Genomic DNA, 20,569 nt, shown 5'->3' with positions numbered 1-20,569 from the left:
AAGACCTAAGCTGTTGCATTGCCAGGGATGTAATTGCCACAATCAATCAATTAATCAATCAATAATGAATGGTCCACTCTTTTTGGCACCATCACTAATGATGACACCCAGTCTGAAGGAAGTGTAACTTGTGCAATGATCCCAAACTTCACCATATGGTTCAGCTCCTCATGCAGTTTTTAATGGATTGCTGCTGGTACATAGAGTGGTGTATACTGCACTGAGGGCACAGATTCCTCTACTCTTATCCTATAAGGCTCCTCTAGCTTTCCCCACTTAATCACATAATACTTGAGGGTATTGTTACAACAAGGTCTCATGAGTAACAATATTATCATCCTTTTGTGTTACATCCATAGGTTAAATTTATTTATGGGATTAATCTTATAATTTTTTTCTAAATGTCTCATATAAAGCTTTCCTTGATACCCCAAAATTAAGTGATATATATATATCCGTTTACACTAACAAGTTCACAGTCCAAGTTACACATACTTTCACCATGACTGTCTTGTATTTTCACTAACCCTGCTTAGTGAACACCAACATGTCCATAACCAAATAGTGTTGTATTAAAAGAGCAAACATTTTCATCTCATAAACACTTGTCATGCCATATACAAATGCACAGGTAATAATATTACCTGTAATATATTATATTACAGTCCGCCTCACTATCTCTCTGGAAACATATAGCACTTTGGTCTAAATTTTAAAGTTAACAATCTGTTCCTCCTGAAACCTAATACTTGAAACAGTCTTCACTGTGTAGATCTGCAGTTCTAAATCTTCTTCCAATTTGATCTCTGCCACTTCAGAACTTTACCCAGATTTCTGGAATGGTCAACATCTTCCTGTGAAAAGAATCAAGTTTCCTGTCATTTAGAACAAGTCTTGCCCCTTGCAGAACAAGCCGTCTTCTTCCTCTTGTATTCCTTACTACAAAGCCTACAGTCCTTAATCCACCCTGAATGTTGTTTTTTTGTGTTCCTTGTGTTGGGTTAAACTTCATTTTCCATCTCTTCACTCCACCTGTCCTATGCTTTCTTTCTCCGCCCACTGTACGCATATTGTTGTTGATTTTGGTGACCTCCTTATTTTGGGCATTGGACACTTCACTGGCTTGATAAATTTCCAAAGATTTTTCTAGTGTTAAACTCTTCTGGTTGGGGAGGCAGTCACATACTCTACCTTGTTTGTAATTTCAACCATGATACAGTCACAAAGAATCTGATATGGTGTAATATTTTCGTAATCACACCTAACAGCCAGCTGACTAAGCACAGTCATTTATTGTTTAAATGACTTACTAGGCATTTGCAATTTTTACCATCCCACTTACAAGGTTAATACAGTATAAGGTATGATGAATTGCATAAAACAGATGATTGTGTAGATGAGAATTGTCTAAGTGAGCTGTAATTGTACTCACGTAAGAATCAGTGATATAACAAAATTCCTCACCTGTAGTATGTGTTTTCTAAGGTTGGAAAACCATTTCCTCTTTGAATTACTATGTGTGTGTACCTCAAGAATACAAGTAGTAGAACAACAAGATTTGAGACAACTGTCATCTCATCAAGTTGTATTGAAAAGCAGCCACCATCTTGGATGCATTTGATTGACTATTTCTCTCTGTTTTACACAATTCATATCCAAAATTTATCTCGAGATAGTTGAATTCGAAAGTGTAATAAATTTACCTACATTTAGTTGACTTTCTTCCTAAGAAATGATATCATGTTGAGACTCAGTGAATCTGAATGAAATCTTCCTTGCATTAAAAAACTAATAGGCTTGTCTTTGTACTTAATATGCTGCACTTCATAATCTCTTTGTAGATTGGTAGGAACCATAGATCTAATACTTTAGACTTGGTAAATCAACATACACTGGGCATTATGCACACTTGTACCATCTTCAGGCAAATGTCTTTCATCATGCTTCTATATTTTCTAAATTTTACTTTTACTGGAGCTGACTGTATTAGCATCAGTTTTGTTGTTGGGCTCACTGCCGTCACTACACTTTATTTTTAGACCTCACAATTTCAGCCATATTTTAAAATCGGTGTTTTGTTGATCATTATACTTGACATATGAGATTGTCAGTTAAATGATGTTTTGGGGATGGGAATGCAGAGAGATAGTAAACATGAGTGCAGTGAATTAGTATTCCTGGCTCTGCAGCTCACCTTTCAAGCAGCTGATAAATACAATCTAGCAGTACAGTGGTCCCTCGGTTAACGAGCACAATCCGTTCCAGCAGGTTGCTTGTTAACCGAAAAACTCGTCAACCGAAACCATTGTTTCAATGGGTTTTTGGGTAATTGGTTCTAGCTCTCCGAAAATTGCCTAAATTCAACAAAAAAGGTAGAAAAGTACACTTACTTTGAGGTGTGTATGTAGAAGGCTCCTGGATGATGATGATGGGAATTAGAATGGGGGTGGAGAAGGGAGAAGAGAAGGCATTGGGGTGGAAGAGAAGTCACCCCATGGCGCCATTTCACCCATGAAATTTTAGTTCTCTTGGTGCAATTCAAGATTATTTTCTTTAAATCAACACTGCATATATTGTCAATATGTAAAATAAATTTCAAAATGACCAAAAATTTGCTTGCAAAAACAGAAAAAAGGCATTTAGTTGAAGAGAGTCTCAAGCAAGATGTTACCTCCACTGAAAAGATACAAAGACTGACGCCTGTATGGTGTGTTGAGAGGCTGGATGGCACGCATAAAACTAGTTTCATTACCTTCAATTATGTTCAATAATTGTTAAAATGAGTAAAAAATTTAATATTAAACTTTTAAAATTATTGAATAGTATAAACTTCTTGATATTTGCTAAAATGGTAAGGAATTTAAGCCCTAGAACCGATTACTGTACTGGCGGACTAATACTACAGCTGGTGGACCGCCAAATGCAAGCGAAATCATGTTCAGGTTGGCTCGTAAGAAACTCGTTAATCGAGGGATTGCTCGTTAACCGAAGTTAAGAATCTTATGGAAGGCAACTCGTTAACCGAAATCTCGTTAACCGAGGCGCTCGTTAACCGAGGAACCACTGTAGATGCCTATGATTAGGTGATCAGGTGTGCATGTTGATGCCATCTAGCAACCAATTTATTTCTTCACATAACTTTTCATTGGTGTTTGCAGAAAATAATGTGTACTAATTTTATATACAGATACTCCTCGACTTACGACCTACTCGACTTACGACCACCTGGACATATGACCGCCGCGGTTGTACAAATTTTTTTTCAAATTACGTATTTTCGAGTCACGACGTTAGTGATCGCGCTGTGTACTGACAAAATTTTCGTTTGTAATTCCCTTTAAAATGGCTGGCAAGCGTAAAAGTGAGTTTCGTGGTGCTGAGAAGTAAAAGAGACACTCATTTTAGATTTTCTATGTACGGGTATTTAAACAGAGTTTTAAATAGACTCAGTCTCACACATATGTATAGTTACAGGCTTTATATCTAATACGAAATTATGTTAAGCATTTTAGAATCACAGCCTCTTTGAAATTCAATTTAGGCACAGGTAAATGCAAAGAGCAACTAACATAATTGTCCCAAGGGCAAACCTGTACTCAAATGTACTAAGTTAAGTACTAAAAAAATTATGTCTAGTGCAAACTATGAGATGTTTGTACAGGTTGTACCTCTCTAGTCCGGCAACCTTGGGACCTGACCGGTGCCGGACCATGGAAATTCACCCTTTTCCTGGATAGATAGTGACTTGTGCTTATGCTTGGAAGCACTTGCACCACTTTCTCTGCATCATGATCTCTTTGAAGACATATTGAAGGGTTAAATGTCGTATAGTAGCTTCTCAAATTTCGCAAGTTTTTAATTCTTAACGTATTTTATTGGAACACACAAAAAAATAAATAAAAAAAAATTTTGACGGCGGAAACTTGAATTTCGACGGGTTTGAACGGCCCGCCAACGTGCAGACGACGTGCATAATCGTGTAAACAGCGTCATTTCTCTTATGTACAAAAGATTCCTTATTGTTTATTACTGAATGTCTTTTTTATTGAATTAATGTTTATGTGTGCAAAATTAGCAATACAATTCATTAATAATACGTAGAATATTAAAACACACGAGGAAATGACACAGCATTGTTTTCGTTGATAACAAAGCCAGTGACTGACTGGTTCTACATATGAAACTGAAGAAAATAAGACCTTGGTTGTAGCTGTAGTAAAATTAATATGGTTGTTTTAAGTAATGTTATTTAATGTTAATAAATGGAACAATAGAAGTAGCTAACGATAATGGTAAAGAAAAGAGAGAGATCGCGTATGTAAGTGCGCATGCGCACACGTGAAAACATATCATCATTACTTTACATAAGAATATGAAAGCAACACTTATTTACTGTTCATATATATTTTAATTAATGTCTCTGAATTTGTTTTTATTGAATTAATGTGTGTGTGTGTGTGCAAAATTAACAATACAATTTATTAATAATACGTGGAATATTAGAGGAGATGAGACGGCTGCCGGCATTGTTTATGTTAAAGCTTACGAAACCAGTGACTGATTGGTTCTACATATAAAACTGAAGAAAATAAGACCCTGATTTTAGCTGTAGTAAAATTAATGTAAAAAAATTAATATGGTTGTTTGAAGTACCTGTAATGTTATTTAATGTTAATAAATGGAACAATATAAGTAGCTAACCATTAATGGTAAAAAAAAAAGTGAGACTGCGCGTATGTAAGTGCGCACATGTGAAAACATATCGTCATTACTCTACATAAGAATATGAAAGCAACACTTATTTACTGCTCATATATATTGAAGGGTTAAATGTTGTACTCTGTATAGACAAGCAGAGAGAGAGAGAGAGAGCAGCCGAACTGCCGGATGTAAACAAACCTTAATTTCCCGCGGCTTTTTTTTTTAAGGGGATTAGCCCACCCGGGCATAGGTCACTGACCCACATTGGGGCCTGAGGGGCAAAAATTTAATACTCCTGTAATAATAATTCAGATAAGTAAGAAAAAAAAAAAGCTGCCTATCTACCTATTGCACAAACTAAAATCGTTCCGGACCACGGGAGTTTCCGGACCACAGAATGCCGGACTAGAGAGGTACAACCTATCCTTAAATTAATTTCTATCTTACAAGAATTCCAGCAATGTGAGTTATATTCTGCCAAGTCAATGCCGTGACATTTTATAAGCGCAAAACTTAAAACTCCCCCTATTTGATAACTCCCACTTTGTTATCTCCCCTCCCTGACAGCTGTCAACACCTCACCTTCCCCTCCCCGTTCCTCCCAGCCAGGGTGAAGGTGGTTTCAGGCTTAAAGTTTTTACCTTTTAAAATGACGCTGACTAGACCTATCAGAATATAACTTGCATTGCTGGAATCCTTGTAAGATAGTGATTAATTTGAGTATAAGCATCACATAGTTTGCACTAAACATAAAATTTTTAGTAATTAACTTAGTACATTTGAGTACAAAGTGTTTACAGTAATATGGTGCTCAATAGTATAGCTTTTTCACATTTAATTTACATTTAATATTTGTTTAGTTTAAGTTTCTAGCAGTCCATGGTGCTTTAGAGACACAGGAGGTGTATAATTAGTGGGTCAGAGGTGTACTGTTAAATTATTATTTCCTGACCTCAGTTGGTCTGGCAAAATGGATAATCCGGCAATGGTTTGAAACCAAGGATGCCGGAAAATCGGTGGTGTACCTGTACTGGGGGACCCCTTACCTTAGATTATTGTGTTAGTTAGGAAGGGAAATGGAAAGAGATTCTTTCATTTTAAGTTTATTCAGCAATCTATTACAGTACAGTAATACCTCGGTTTACGCGGGTTTCGTTTACTCAGTTTTGTCATTTACGCGGTACCTTGCCAGAACTGGAATGCCCGATTTACGTGGTGAATTTACTCATTTACGCGGGTGAAGTATAATTTGTTTACGAGTATTTACTGAAGGTATTTGTTTTAGCTCATAAAATTCATACAAATTACCCAGCCAGAATATAATTTACATTGTGATTATTTTAAATATAAACATCATGGAATTTGCATTAGACATACAAATTTTAGATCTAATGTAAGAATTTTGATTGCAAAGAGCCAACATTTTATCTTTTGTGCAAAATATATGATGTTTATATTCAAAATATTCCTGGTCTTGCAAGGAATCCAGCAATGTCAATTATATTATCCTAACTTTAGTCTGAGGTATTATTTATTACTATACCTTAAAATCTAGTGTTTTCACCCAAACATTTCTCAGAGAGGGAGGAGCCAGCGAGCATGGGAAGAGGGGGGGAGTTGAGTCCATTATTTGAATGGACATTAACCTGGCGACTGTATTTCTCTTAAATATTAATTGTGTGTGCATACCATCATAAAATTAAGATGTTATTTTCACTACAACATAGGTATTGTGTCGGTATTGTGTTGGAAAAAGTGGAGTTTGGGAGTCGGCCCAGTCTCTATTTCAATTAATCCCATATGTTCTGTTATTCCATTTACGCATTTCTCGTTTTCCGCGCTACTTTGCGGGTTCAATTGACCACTTAAATCGGGGTATTACTGTAGTGCAAAAAATTCAGCCACTCATCAATTAGAATAAAAAAGTGATATCACCACAGCCACACCCCAATTAGAAGAACAGTTCACGGTGAGTCTTGGTCAAACTCAGTCATTATGGAGGCAACAATCATCCACAAACTCCTCAACTGAAGGAGTTTGATAGCTACTTGGCATGCCCATGGGATGGGATGGAGCTACTGAGGTCTTTCCAGACATTTTGTGACTTATCCCTCAAGCTTAACACCCCACTACCTGCATCTGCTGCTTGTGAGTGTCTGTTTAGTCATGCTGGGCTTATTATGTATTATTTAATAAACTTATTACACTCCAGGGGGCAACAAGCCTAGTCACAAGACCATGTGGTCAGACACTAATACATTGGTACTCGTGTCTCACAGGACACGCTATGACTTGTGATATGGAGACATATTGATATGATTTAAGGATTAGCACCCACTAAAGCATGGGTAACGCACAAGAATTAAATCTAAATTATTATGAATAAGTACCGGTAAGTGGTGACATAAAGTGGTTAGTGACTCTCCCTGTGGTAGGAGGTCCCTGACAGTGGGACAGTCAAGACAATAGTGTTGAGGGGTGTTACCAGTGGAACAGTTACAGAGTTTACAGGAAGAGAAGTGCAGATCATCCCCCACCTCAGATATTTGCCAGATAGGTCTGTATCCTAACCTAATGCAAGCAGAGACGTTATATCTGCTGACCATAAGTCCACGTCGACGATACTTGTGTGGATAAGGAAGAAATTGATCACAGTGTTGGATGGATATACTCTCAGCCAGTTCACTATCCCTGCGATGGACCGTAGTGAGAAGAGCGGCTGAACCTATTCTCTTTTGGTAGGTCATGCTAGGCTTGTGGCTTGGGAGCTGGAGTTCTAAGTGGGTAATCCAGAGAGGTAGACGTGCAATCTTCCTCCATGGTGACACCTGTTATACTGATTATTTGCTTAAGATGTGGTCAACTAGAAGTGTGGGTGAGTGGGGATGAGCTATTGTCACAATAATAGTCGCGCTACTCACGCAGGAAAATTGAAAAATATAGTGCTAGATTGACGGCATCGTACCCCTACTATGTCAGGCGCTCTGGGACGACGTCAGACCTTTAAGGGTTAAATTAAATTAGTGCTGAGCCCAGCCTGCAACACAGTGATGAACTCAGTGCACAGTTAGACAGTTTGGTGGAACTCTACAGGCAACATTATCTAGAGTATTTAAAGCAGCTGCCTGGCTCTCATCACCTCCTGTTTTACGTTTCAACAATGTGAAGAAGATCAAGGAAAATCCAGTGATGATGACCCTGCCACTCTGGAGATTGGCGATGAAGCTGAAGTTGCTTTACAAGTGTTTGCAGTTGATTTTGAAGGCTTTGAATCTGACCATCCTTGACCCCCTGCCTTGGACCCCATCATCTCCCAGAGCTTCTCACACCTTCACTGTGGAGACCATGGAGTACAGTAGACTCGCAACTTACGCGGGGCTTACGTTCCTGGTACCTTGCGTAAAGCCCCAAAACGTGTTAACTCAGAAACACTCCTGAAAATCCCCTAAATCGCCCTTAAATCACTTTACAGTGGTCCCTCGGTTAACGAACACAATTCGTTCCAGCAGGTCGTTCGTTAACCGAAACCATTGTTCCAATGGGATTTTGGGTAATTGGTTCCAGCTCACCAAAAAATACATAAAGTAAAAAAAAATGCAGTAAAGTACACTTACTTTGAGGCGTGTATGTAGAAGGCTCCTGGTTGATGATGCTGATGTGAATTTGAAGTGGGAGGTGGAGGAGGAGAAGGGAGAAGAGAAGGAAGTGGGGGTGGAGGAGAAGCATTTTACTGCTTCTTGGAAGGTGAGTCACCTTCCATGAAAATGTCAGGAACCTCTGGACTGACAGATTCTCCAGCAGGAAAATCCTCTCTCCTTTTTGAAGTGGAAGGCTGAGGGCTAGCATCTTTTTCCCGCTGCCTTTTAGTGAAGAAACTGTCAATTTTTGTTTGTGGGGCATTTCTCCTCATCATTAACTGATTTCTGAAGAAGGAGAGCACTTTGTCCTCAACACTACACAAAACAGGTTCTGTTGTTTCCACATCAGGGTGCCTTGATGCCAGTTTCCTGAACATCTCCCAGTGGTAAACAACATCTTTTAAGTGTGAAGAAGGCCTATGGCTATCACTTTCCCTTTCCTCCTCACCACTGTCAGCTTCTAACATCTCATCCAGTTGCTGCAAGTCTTCAGTAGTAAGTTCCTGCTCATGAGACATCACAAGCTCTTTCACATCATCCTCCTCCACTTCGAGGCCCAATGACTGACCAATGGACACAGTCTCCTGGTCCAACTCCGTTTCTCCCTCAAAATCATGGACTGCTGATGGCCTTAGTGCTTTCCATGCAGAATTGAGGGATCTAATGGAGACTTCTCGCCATGAGGACACAATCAATTTTACAGCCTTCAGGATGTTGAATTGTCTCTTCCAGAACTGTGCCAGTGTTAGTTCAGGATCAGTGGAAGTTGCCTGATAACACCTCCTGAACATTTTCTTCATGTACAACTTCTTGAAGTTGCTGATTACATTCTGGTCCATTGGCTGCATAATTGATGTAGTGTTGGAAGGCAAAAACAACACTGACAAAGTCAAATCGAGCCTCCAAAGTGCTGGCAAGTTGAGGGTCATGACCAGGGGCATTATCCATAAGGAGAAGAGCCTTTAAAGGGAGTTTATTGGTGGTTAGGTAGCTCTTCACAGAAGGGCAAAACACCTCAACAGCCCATTCATTAAAGAGCTGTCTTGTCACCCATGCCTTACGGTTGGACTTCCAATAAACTCCAAGCATTGTTCTTACCACTTTCTGTTGCTTGAACACCCTGGGGTTCTCAGAGTGGTAGACAAGCATAGGCTTCAGTCGGAAATCCCCTGAAGCAATAGAGTGAGACGGTCCTTCATGGGTTTATGCCCAGGTAAAGAGGCTTCATTCTGTTGATGAATGTCCTTTTGGGCATTTTCTTCCAGAACAGCCCAGTTTCGTCCACATTGAACACTTGCTGTGGAAGATAATTTCCTTCCTCCACCAGTTTCTTAAACTCCACTACAAACTTTGCTGCTGCTCCTTTATCTGCACTGGCAGCTTCACCATGCCAAACAACACTAAAAATGTCACTTCTTTTCTTAAATTTTTCGAACCAGCCCTTGCTGGCCCTAAACTCTTCAAACTCTGTGCCAGAAGAACCAGGTTGATCTTCCTTTAAATGTTCATACATTTCCCTGGCTCTTTCACAAATAAATTCAGTAGAAACTGAATCACCTTTCATTTGTTTTTCCCTAATGCAAATGAGAAGTAACCTCTCTGTTTCTGTTATTAATGATCTACCTTTAAACGCTTTGGTAGATTTGTCTCTCACTTTCACTTCTTTGAACTTGTCTTTCTGTGCAAGAATTGTCGACACAGTTGATGCCGACATGCCATACTCTTTACTAAGCACATTTGTTCTAATGCCTTCTTCATGTTTCTTAATGATTTCCTGTTTCACTTGAATTGAAATCGCCTTTCTCGATTTCTTTGGAGCCATGCTGGATTCAATACAGTAATTTCACCACTAAAATTTTAAGTTCACTAGCTGTAATTAAATATTACTTTCTTTAAATCAACACTGCACTGCGCTATATATTATCAATATGTAAAATAAATTTCAGAATGACCAATAATTGTACTGCAAAAATGTAAAAATAGTGTATGTTCAAGAGAGTCTCAAGCAAGATGTTACCTCTACTGACCAGAGATACAAACTGACGCCTGCTGGGTGAGTCAAGTGGCTGTTTGGCGCGCTAAAACTAGTTTCCTGTACTTCAATTATGTTCAATTATTGTTAAAAATGACTAAAAAATTTAATATAAAACTTGTAAAATTATTGAATAGTACAACCTTCTTGATATTTACTCAAATGAGAACGAATTTAAGCCCTAGAACCGATTACTGTATTGGCGGACTAATATTCCAGCTGGTGAGCAAGCGAAAACATGTTGAGAGGAATTCGTTAACCAAATTTTTTTTCGTTAACCGAAATGAAGATTCTTATGGAAGGTAATTAAATTCGTTAACCGAAATTTCGTTAACCGAGGCTTTCGTTAACCGAGGGACCACTGTACTGTATATATATATACATATACAGCCATGTAGGGGGAGGAGGGGGGGGTGAAGTGAGGTATTCACCAGCCGGCAGGGAGATTAATCCACTGCGTCTTAACTGTCATACAGAGGGAGTTTAAGTTTTTGCTTATAAAATGCCAATGAACTGACCTAGGAGAATATAACTTACATTGCTAAAATTCTTGTAAGATAGTGATTAATTTGAATATAAACAGCAATGCAACTTATGTTCTCCTAATTTTAGTCTGTGATATTTTATAAGATAAAAACTTTAAGCCTTAAACCACCAAACCCTGGCTGGAAGGATGGGGGGGGAGGGGGATGTGAGGTGAGGTATTTTGACAGCCGGCGCCGAAGCTCTAGTCAGTGCGTATTTATTTATCTGTCCTTCAGAGTGAGTTTAAATTTTTTTATTATAAAATATCAATGGATTGACTTGGAAGAATATAACTTACATTGCTGAAATTCTTGTAGATAGTTATTAATTTGAATATAAACATGCTATAGTTTGCGCTTGACATAAAATTTTTAGTAATTATTTAGTACGTTTGAGTACAGTACAGGTTTGTCCTTAGGACAATTATGTATTTAGGATAGTGTGTGCATGTAAATGAGTAAAAATGTTAGTTAAAAAACTTTATGTTGTTGTTTTGAGATTATTCATCCCTTTACAACGTCACCGTGGGGGATCATCAAGGTCAGATAATGATGCAGGGGAGGATGTGGGCAGCTGAAGGTCACTGCGAGAAGTTGAGGGCTTTTGGCTGATCTGCTGATGAAGTTGATGCTGAGGTTTTCTTAAAGAACTTGGTGATGGGAAGCTGTCGTTGTTGTTTCTTAAGTTGCTGGAACATATTCTTATACTGAGCCATAAGGCTTGTAAGACCTTGTGAGAAGTTGATGTTGCACTCCATAGAGGGGTCCTACTCAGACACTTAAGTTTTTCAAGTGCTCAGCCACCTGAAACACTTCACTAAACTTGTGTATATCCCAACATGCTGACTCTTCTTGTTCTTCATCATCGTCACCACCTCCATCGCCACCTTCTTCGTCCGCTCTCACTATTTCCTCCGACTCGGCATCAGTCAGACTTTCCCTGTGCCCTCCAATTAACTCCTCGATTTCCTGTTCGACCATGTCTCGGGGATAAAACATTTGTGGAACCACTCGAGGAACAGCATTGCTGTCACCCAGGCTTTTTTGTTTGACTACCAGTAGACTGGGAGGAGATTTGAATTTTTCCCCTTCAGAGAACAAGGGTTGGTAGATCTATAAATCAAGCCTGGCTTTATAGCCCTGCTGCGTTGCCACATAGCAGGACAGTGACGCGGTTCTTCGCAGCCTTGAACCGGGGGGCCTGCTTCTCAGACTTGGAAATATAGGTTCTGGTTGGTATTTTTTTCTAAAACAAACCTGTTTCGTCAGCATTAAAGACCTGCTCTGGAAGATATCCATTTTCCTCAACCAATTTCCTGAATTCGTCTGGGAACACCCATGCAGCTGCCTCGTCCGCTGATGCCGATTCGCCAGTGATTCTCATATTTTTCAGGTTGAAACGCTTTCTGAAACTGTTGAGCCAACCTGCACTGGCTTTAAAATTCTCCTCAGAGCTGGTGGATGCTTCGCCCTAAGGAACCTCAGATTTAAACTGGTCATAAAGACTCAGTGCCTTCTCCCTGAGCACGTGGCCGGGTAATTTGTATGAATTTTATGAGCTAAAACAAATATCTTCAGTAAATAAACAAAAATTATTCTTCACCAACACTATCTGTCAATCAAAATACCCCACCTCCGCCCTAGCTGGGTCCGTCCCTCCTTACCAGAGAAATGTTTGGGAGAAAACAGTATATTTACATTTTTAGTAATAAATAATAACTCAGACTAAAGTTAGGATAATATAATTGACATTTCTGGATTCCTTGCAGGTCAGGGAATATTTTGAATGTAAACTTCATATATTTTGCACAAAAGATAAAATATTTGCTTTGCGTAAACCAAATTATTACATTAGATCAAAAATTTTTATGTCTAATGCAAAATCCATGATGTTTATATTCAAAATGATCATCATATTGTAAGAATTCCAGCAATGTAAATTATATTCCGGCCGGGTAATTTGTATGAATTTTATGAGCTATATAAAAAATTATACTTCACCCGCGTATATGAGTAGATGCACCGCGTAAAATGAATTTCCGGTTCTGGCTAGGTACCCGTAAATGTAGAATCGCATAAAGTGAAACCGGGGGTATTACTGTACAATCTGAAGAGATATTATGAGTCAAAGCACGCTACCTATAACCAAATTCGAGGACAGGCGCGGAAGATGAGATGTAGAAATTGAAGTGAAGATTGCTTGGGCAGCAAATGGTGTTCAAGAGGATGAAGAACGATGCAGACAATATTGTTAGAACAAGCTACATTGTATGCCAGCGACTAGCAAAATTTTCAAAGCAATTCTTTGATGGTGAGTTTGTGAAGAGCTGCATCAGGGATGCTGTGCAAATACTTTGTCCAGATAAGCATGAGGATGCAGAAAAAATTAGCCGCTCGTGTTGCACTGTAGCAAGGCAAATAAATGAAATGGCAGATGATATTAGTGGGTCATTAAAAAAAGTGGCATCAGAGTTCAGTAAGTTTTCCATAACTGTTGATGAAAGCACTGATAAAACAGATACAGTGAACCCTCACTTTACGCTGTTAATTGAACCCACGGCGGCCCGCGTAAAGTGAGAAACGCGTAAAGTGAACAACATAACATGGGATTAATTGAAATAGAGACCGGGCTGACCCCCAAACTCCACTTTTTCCCGACACAATACGTACATTTTACTAAAAATAACATCTTAACTTTATGATGGTATTCACCCACACATAATATAGAAGGTTGGGGTTAACACTTACATTAGTAGAAGAGATGGGTCGGCGTAGGGGAATGGAGGCTGGTTCCGAGGCAGAGGGCAGGCTACTGGCCCTCAGGTGAGTCTTCATCGGTGTCATCCACACTTACAAGTGCCTCCCTGACAAATCCCTCAAAGTCATCATCACTGTCTCTGCCTCTGTCACTATCACTGGCTTGGGCTGGCTGTGGTGGGTTGCAGGTGAAGAACTCTGTTATGCTTTGCTGACGGCTGGTGTTTATGTTGCCGTGATAAACCTTGATGTAGGGCTCCATAGTCTGCAACAGCTGGGTAGTGAAGATTTCATACCTGTTAGCGTCAGGGTCTTCGGAAAGGAGGAGCTTGACTTTCTCAATACACTCGATGGCACCCCTTACATTACTATGGGATAAGTGGCGTTCTTCTTGGGATGACGCACCACCTGCCTCTTCACTGACGTCATCATCATCTACCATCTCGTCGGTAGTCACATCAGGATCCCTTATCACCTCCAGGATGTCGTCGTTGGTGGTCTCGGAGAAGCCTGCAGCTGTAACACTCTGCGCAGCTTCTCTGGCAAGGTCCACTGCTACTGCAACAGTCTGAACCTCACCAGTCACAGATTTACTCTGCCTAACACCCGGAATGCCTTGCAACATATGTCTCCATGCGTGACGAACAGTTGCTACAGACAGCTGATCCCATGCCTCCACCAAGAAGTCCACAGCTTTCTTGATGTTGAATATTCTCCAGAATTGTTTCAAAAGTACTTCTTGCTCTGCCAACTGTTGATCCTCGTCGTCTTCACTCTTGCTATCGGTGTTGGTGTCACTCAGGTTACGCAACTCTTCCTTGGTGTTGGTGTAGTCATTCAGGAGGTTGAATTTTTAAGCAGAGAATGCAGCTTTTACATTACAGATCAATTCTTGGTCCATGGGCTGTATTATAGACGTAGTGTTGGGAGGAAGGAAGACCACTTTTACGTTGGGGTGACGATCTAACAGTAGGGGCGAGTGTCTTGGTGCGTTGTCAAGCAGCAACAAAATCTTGAATGGCACATTCTGTTGCTCACAGAATTTCTTCACATCGGGAACGAAACAGTCATCAAACCAGGAGAGGGACAGTGTAGAGAACATCCACGCCTTACGTGCGGTCAGCCAGTGGACATTTAGCTTGGTTATGTCCATGCTCTTGTAGGCGTGCGGCTTGCGTGTTGTGTGGATCACCGATAACTTGAGCTTACAGGTACCGGAGGCATTGGTGGTAAACAGGACGGTGATGCTCTCCTTCTGCAACTTCTGGCCCCGAATCTTGCTGGCATTCTTCACAACGAAGGTCTTGGAAGGTAGCTTTTTCCAAAAAAGACCAGATTCATCCATGTTAAACACCTGGTCGTCGGTGTACTGTCCTTCCTCCATAATCTCACGTAAAAACGGAGGAAATTCCCTAGCCGCAACACGGTCAGCACTAGTTTCTTCACCACCAATGTTGATATTGGTGATCTTGTTCCTCTTCTTAAACCTCTGTAACCACCCAGAGGAAGCATTATAGGGTTTGGGCTCTGTAATTCCCATCTTTCGTGACACTGCAGCATACAGTTCACGTGCGTACTCCTTAACTGAGCGCGTGTCCACCGCCATGTTCCGTCGCGCCTGACGCATCAAGTAGCTCACAAGTAATTTTTCCGTCTTGAGAAGCACCTGGTTGTGGAAATACTTGATCATAGAAGCACCTGTAGACTTTGTGATGTTCACGTGCTCCTTTATCTTGGCTGCATCCTTCTTAACTGTCCTGATAGTTGATTCGTTAACACCATGCTGGCGCACGAGATCAACCTGTCTTGTTCCTTTCTCCAACTCTTGTATGATCTTATATTTTATTTCGTAGCTTAAGGAACGTCGTGTCTTCTTTGGCTTAGGGCGGCTGGGTCCAGGTAATGCAAAGTTTCTTTGTGGTGGTGGTGGTGGTTCGGTGGAAGCCATTCTCATGGAACAATGGATACCGATATACACGGTGTAGCCGGGAGGTGTGTAACTGACGCGGTAGGTCAAGGGGCTTGAACGCTCCCGCGGGGGGGCACGTCATAGTACTACATTAAACCAATCACAGCTAGCAGGGAGGGAGGTAAGGATGCTTTGCCCAATCACAGTCCGCTATTTCATATGACGTCACCGATAATGCAACAAAGACATTCACTGCGCAACCTACTCGCGCCGCTTACACAACATGGCGGGAGAGATGGCTGGATCCAAAAATGGCACGGCGCGAGAGGACTGCCAGCCGCTCTCCGCGTAAAGGGGTACACGCACCGCGGAAAGTGAGCATTCCGTGTTCGGCAGGGTACAGCATAAACGTGGAAACGCGTAAAGTGGGACCGCGTAAAGCGAGGGTTGACTGTACAGCCCAACTGGCAATCTTCATCCAGGGAATCAACGAGGATTTCACTGTCACTGAGGATCTACTAGCTTTCAGTCAATGAAACAGACAACAACAAGGGAAGACCTTTTCTCAGAAGTAAAATCAATATTTGATCACTTCAAACTGAAATGAGAAAAACTGAGTGTTATTACGACTGATGGGGCAAGGGCTATGATAGGCTCCAATGTTGGCCTTGTTGCACAGATTAAAGCAGAGATATCTGATTGTGGCTTGAATCTTGAAGAAATGAATGTATTTTATTGTGTCATCCATCAAGAGACTGTTCCGAGACACTTAATTTTAAGCATGTCTTTGACCCAATCATTACTTGTATCAATTTCATCAAACCTCGGGCTTTGAATCATTGGCAGTTCCGAGATTTCCTTGAAGATCTGGAATCAGATAAAGAAGATCTCGTCTACTATTCTGATGTGCCTTGGCTCAGTAAAGGTAAAATGTTAAAAAGATTCCACGATCTCAAAGATGAGGTGTCTATCTTCATGGAAATGAAAGCTAAGTCAGTTCTGGAGTTAAATGATAATGATTGGCTGGCTGAATTGGCATTTCTCATCGATATTATGACACATCTCAAGGACTTGAACATCAAGTTACAGAAAAGAGGTCAACTGATTCACAAGTTATACAGCCACATCAAATTTTTTCAAAACAAGCTGTGATTGTGACAGACACAACTTTGAAGAGATGGCGCATCACACTTTCCTACTCTCCTCGAAGTTTGTGGAAATGAATTCCCCGGGAAAGGTAATTAATTTGCTAGAAAACTTGATGTTTTGACCCAGAAATTCCAATCTCATTTCAATGACTTCAAAACTGAAGAAACCAGTCTGAACATTTTCTCCACACCATTTCATGTTGATGTTGATGACGCTCCAATTCATCTACAAAATGTTCTAGTACATGAATTTTACAGCAAATATTTCCAAGATACAAATATCCAGGTCTCACAGCATTTGCACTAAAGAAGGTCTCATTTTTTGGCAGCACATATTTATGTGAATAATTTTTTCATTCATGAAGTTTATAAAGTCCAATCACAGATCCAGGCTCACATAGGAGCATCTGCAGTTCTGCCTCAGGGTTGCAACTTCTGATATTCCTCCAAATTTTGAACTACGTGTATGTAGAAACATTCAAACCCAGGTGTCCCACTAGCTATGACTGGTATTACTGCCATAATCTCCTATCTCTGACTATAAAAAGTTGGACAAAATTGTAACCGAGTGTAAAATATTAAGTCGCAATGTCTTACTAATTGAAACTCTGAGTAGTTGTTTATATATCATGTATATTTCATCACTGATTTATATATTAGTGTTTCACAAAGTAGAAAATATTGTGACTCAAATAAATTGATCTGCACCAAAATGCCATATTAATTTTAACCTTGATTGCTATTATGTCACATGCATAATTTTATTATTTCCTGTTTTTGATTACCTGAAGTTGAAATACATTGTCAATGTAAATTTGAAGATAAATATACTGTATGTGCCTTTAGGTTGTTCCATTGTAGTTCCTCATATGCCAAAATTAACACTGACATTATTCTGGTGGGTATGTCTCATAAGAAAGAAAAATGTTATAACTGCAGGAAAAATCAACGTAAGTAATATCTCTGTTAGCCAGAATCTCTGAAACCCGGAACTCTCCAAAAGCCGGAATTGAAATTTTCCGAGGGGCACATTTTCTGGAAAATTTAGAGAAAATTTTCGCAGGGCCCGGAAAATTCCAGGGAGGGGGAGTTTTTTCCAGGTTTGAGAGATGAATATCAGGTTTATTTTCTAGAAATTAAAAAAAAAAATAATTCTGATACGTACCCAGAAAATTCCCGGGATACGAGGTATTTTTCTGGGTTTCGAGAGATGATGTAATCATTCGGGACGTTCCGAGAACATTTTTCCATTACTTGGAAAATTCCGGGGATGGGATATATTTTCCCGGGTTCGACAGATAAAATAATGCATCATTCTGGAACTTCAGGGAACATTTTCCGTTTCCCGGAAAATTACCACTTGTTCCAGCTAACGGAGATATAACTATTCATAGACTGCTTCGCTCATCTTCTGTTAAATGCCAAGAAACATTAACATTTTACTTTAAAAATTATTATGGTGGATTTGTTTCATAAATGGGAACAGCATTGTGATTGTAAACTGAAAATATCACAAGGTGGATATAAATTTTGGTGGGTTGGCCCTCAGAAAAATACTTAAATTGTAATGCGCTCCATGACTGAGGATAGGTTGCCCATGCCTGCAGTAAAGCATAAACTGGACATTGAATTACCCTTTTTTTTCAACTCATAACATAGATACAGTCACAGCAATCTGATCCTTAACCTATCAATATACAAATATAACACAATTATACAAATATTATTTTTACCAGATAATAATCACTAGAGCACTACTGATACATATAAACCTGAGTAATTATTCCCCAACAAACGTAAGTTTGCCTTACTTGAAATCCCGGCTGTGTCTGCCTCTGCCAAGCAACCCAACTGAGGGCTCCCAAGTCGAAAACTATTTAGCATGGAAATTACTTTACCTAACAATATTAGAAGCAATAACATTATACAGTTCAGGTATATCAACAATGACATATTTCAATATTACATTTAGAAACATTCAGAAATGCTAACATTAAACCCATCTATCAAATTGAGTATGCATACCATCACACACGTAGGTAACCACTCAACTACTGTACTTAATTGCAACACTTGCAACTCATCAAAAAAGACTCAAGGGTTGACTTGAAACTCACCAATAACAACTTGACTCAATAAAAGTGACTTGCAGATATGTCTGGTGGAAGGTTTTATCATGAATTCACTAATTTCTTTTTTAATTTCTTGGTTTCTCTTTCCTTACAAAAAAACACCAACATAAACTTGAGATATTTTGTGCTGATTACAGGTTTGTATTAATTAAATTGTCAGTGCCTCATTTCCCATTCAGCAATTTTATGTATGCATCCCTTATGGTATTTCTAATAGAAACTTTTGCTTATATTTTTCCAGATGGAGCAACTTCAGCTCTATGACAAGCAACAGGCTCAGCTGTGCTTCATGATGTCTCTAATAGGTGTTACTCTGAAGCACACAACCAATAAAACCTTCATCGCTACCACCTTGGACTCACTGTTTAATGCAACTTGTCATAAGTCATCTGTTGGTTAGTAGTTGTGTTTGTGTTTGCAGCTTTTCTTTAACTTCAGTATTCTATATTAAATGAGAATGACTCCTTTTGGGGATACAATGCATGATGGTTAAGAGAAAGATTGTAATCATGATTTGGCATGCAAAAATTTTGGAATAATACTGTAATATAAAATTAAGAGGCAATATAACTTCATGTGCCCTGTACAAATTTAATACTACCCGTATAGTATTTTTTTTTCTTCATAAGATGTGTGTTCAACTATCTGTACATTCACCCAACCATCCATTTGTCAATTACTTCCTGAATATCATCCAGATGTAAAGGATTTAAGGAGACCCCTCAAATACATACCATAGCTGCATCTAAACAATCTTTTCAATAAATTAGTAGATAAGTTTCCACTCCATACTTTTCAAGGACATGTGGCCATTTACAGGTAAACCTCGATTTATAATAGGGTTACATTCCTGAAAATCCCATCACAAATCACACTAATCAAAATATTGTAAATTGAGTTCATTACATTCCCAGCCAGTCCAACACACACTTGTATCACAGTAAAAAAAAAAATATCCTACACTTATAAAAAAAAATAGAAAGCAATTAAACAATAATCACCTTGTCATTAAGAACACACCTGGCTCCTCCACCAAGTCAAGCTTCATTTCCAGAGACATGATTTTCCTGGGAGCCTTGGCATTCCCAGACAGAGGAACCTCAGCAACAGCTTGCAAGACAATTTCAAAGTTACTCTACTCACTTCACATTCATAAAAGCAGAGGAGAAGCACTTCAGTCACAGAAACAGATCAAAAGCACCTCACAATCACAAAAACAAAGTACAATCTGAACATTGCTGATTTCCTCTCTCTGTAAGAAAAGACCCGATGATAACTGTAACCGCCTTAGTTAAGGATGGTCGGGTGACAGGCAAGTCGAAGGGAATGATTGAAACCCACCTTTTGACGCTCTCAATATTTATTGATATGGTCAAAACTTGCAGAGAACAAGGCGTTCATTGGCATTACATGGTGATCCATCTAATGCATAATTTGGTGGTCACACAATTTTATCTTAACTACCTGTACATAAGATCATTAAACATAGTGACATAATACAAAGTACATAACTCTATTAATCTTAGTTGCGTATCATTCCACTTTGTCTTATTGCTCCAGATAAGGCAGAAAATGAGTAAGCATAATTAGTCCACAATATTTCAGTACTGAGGGTTATGTCATCATGTAGGCTGTACTTACAAGTGTGGGTCGGGGGATGTTTATCCTTCACTTATTTTAATGTCTCTGTTTATTGGAAGAAAACCACCGGAAGATTCCTCTGTGAGA

General features: G+C 39.4%; 1 protein-coding gene across 2 annotated transcripts in view; it reads left to right on the top strand.

The window, feature by feature from the left end:
* Positions 1-20,569, top strand: part of LOC121872719 (maestro heat-like repeat-containing protein family member 1) — a 225,743-nt gene that overhangs the window by 47,267 nt on the left and 157,907 nt on the right. For both annotated transcript variants that reach the window (XM_042375729.1, XM_042375730.1), the window contains exon 6: positions 19,083-19,236. In XM_042375729.1, coding sequence (XP_042231663.1) covers positions 19,083-19,236 — 154 coding nt within the window. The remainder of the gene's footprint in view (positions 1-19,082; positions 19,237-20,569) is intronic.

The sequence above is a fragment of the Homarus americanus genome, unplaced genomic scaffold, assembly GCF_018991925.1.
Source record: "Homarus americanus isolate GMGI-L3 unplaced genomic scaffold, GMGI_Hamer_2.0 scaffold39155, whole genome shotgun sequence".
Classification (NCBI taxonomy): domain Eukaryota; kingdom Metazoa; phylum Arthropoda; class Malacostraca; order Decapoda; family Nephropidae; genus Homarus; species Homarus americanus.
Note: the sequence above shows the minus strand (reverse complement) of the source record. Positions and strands in the feature narration are given on the sequence as shown.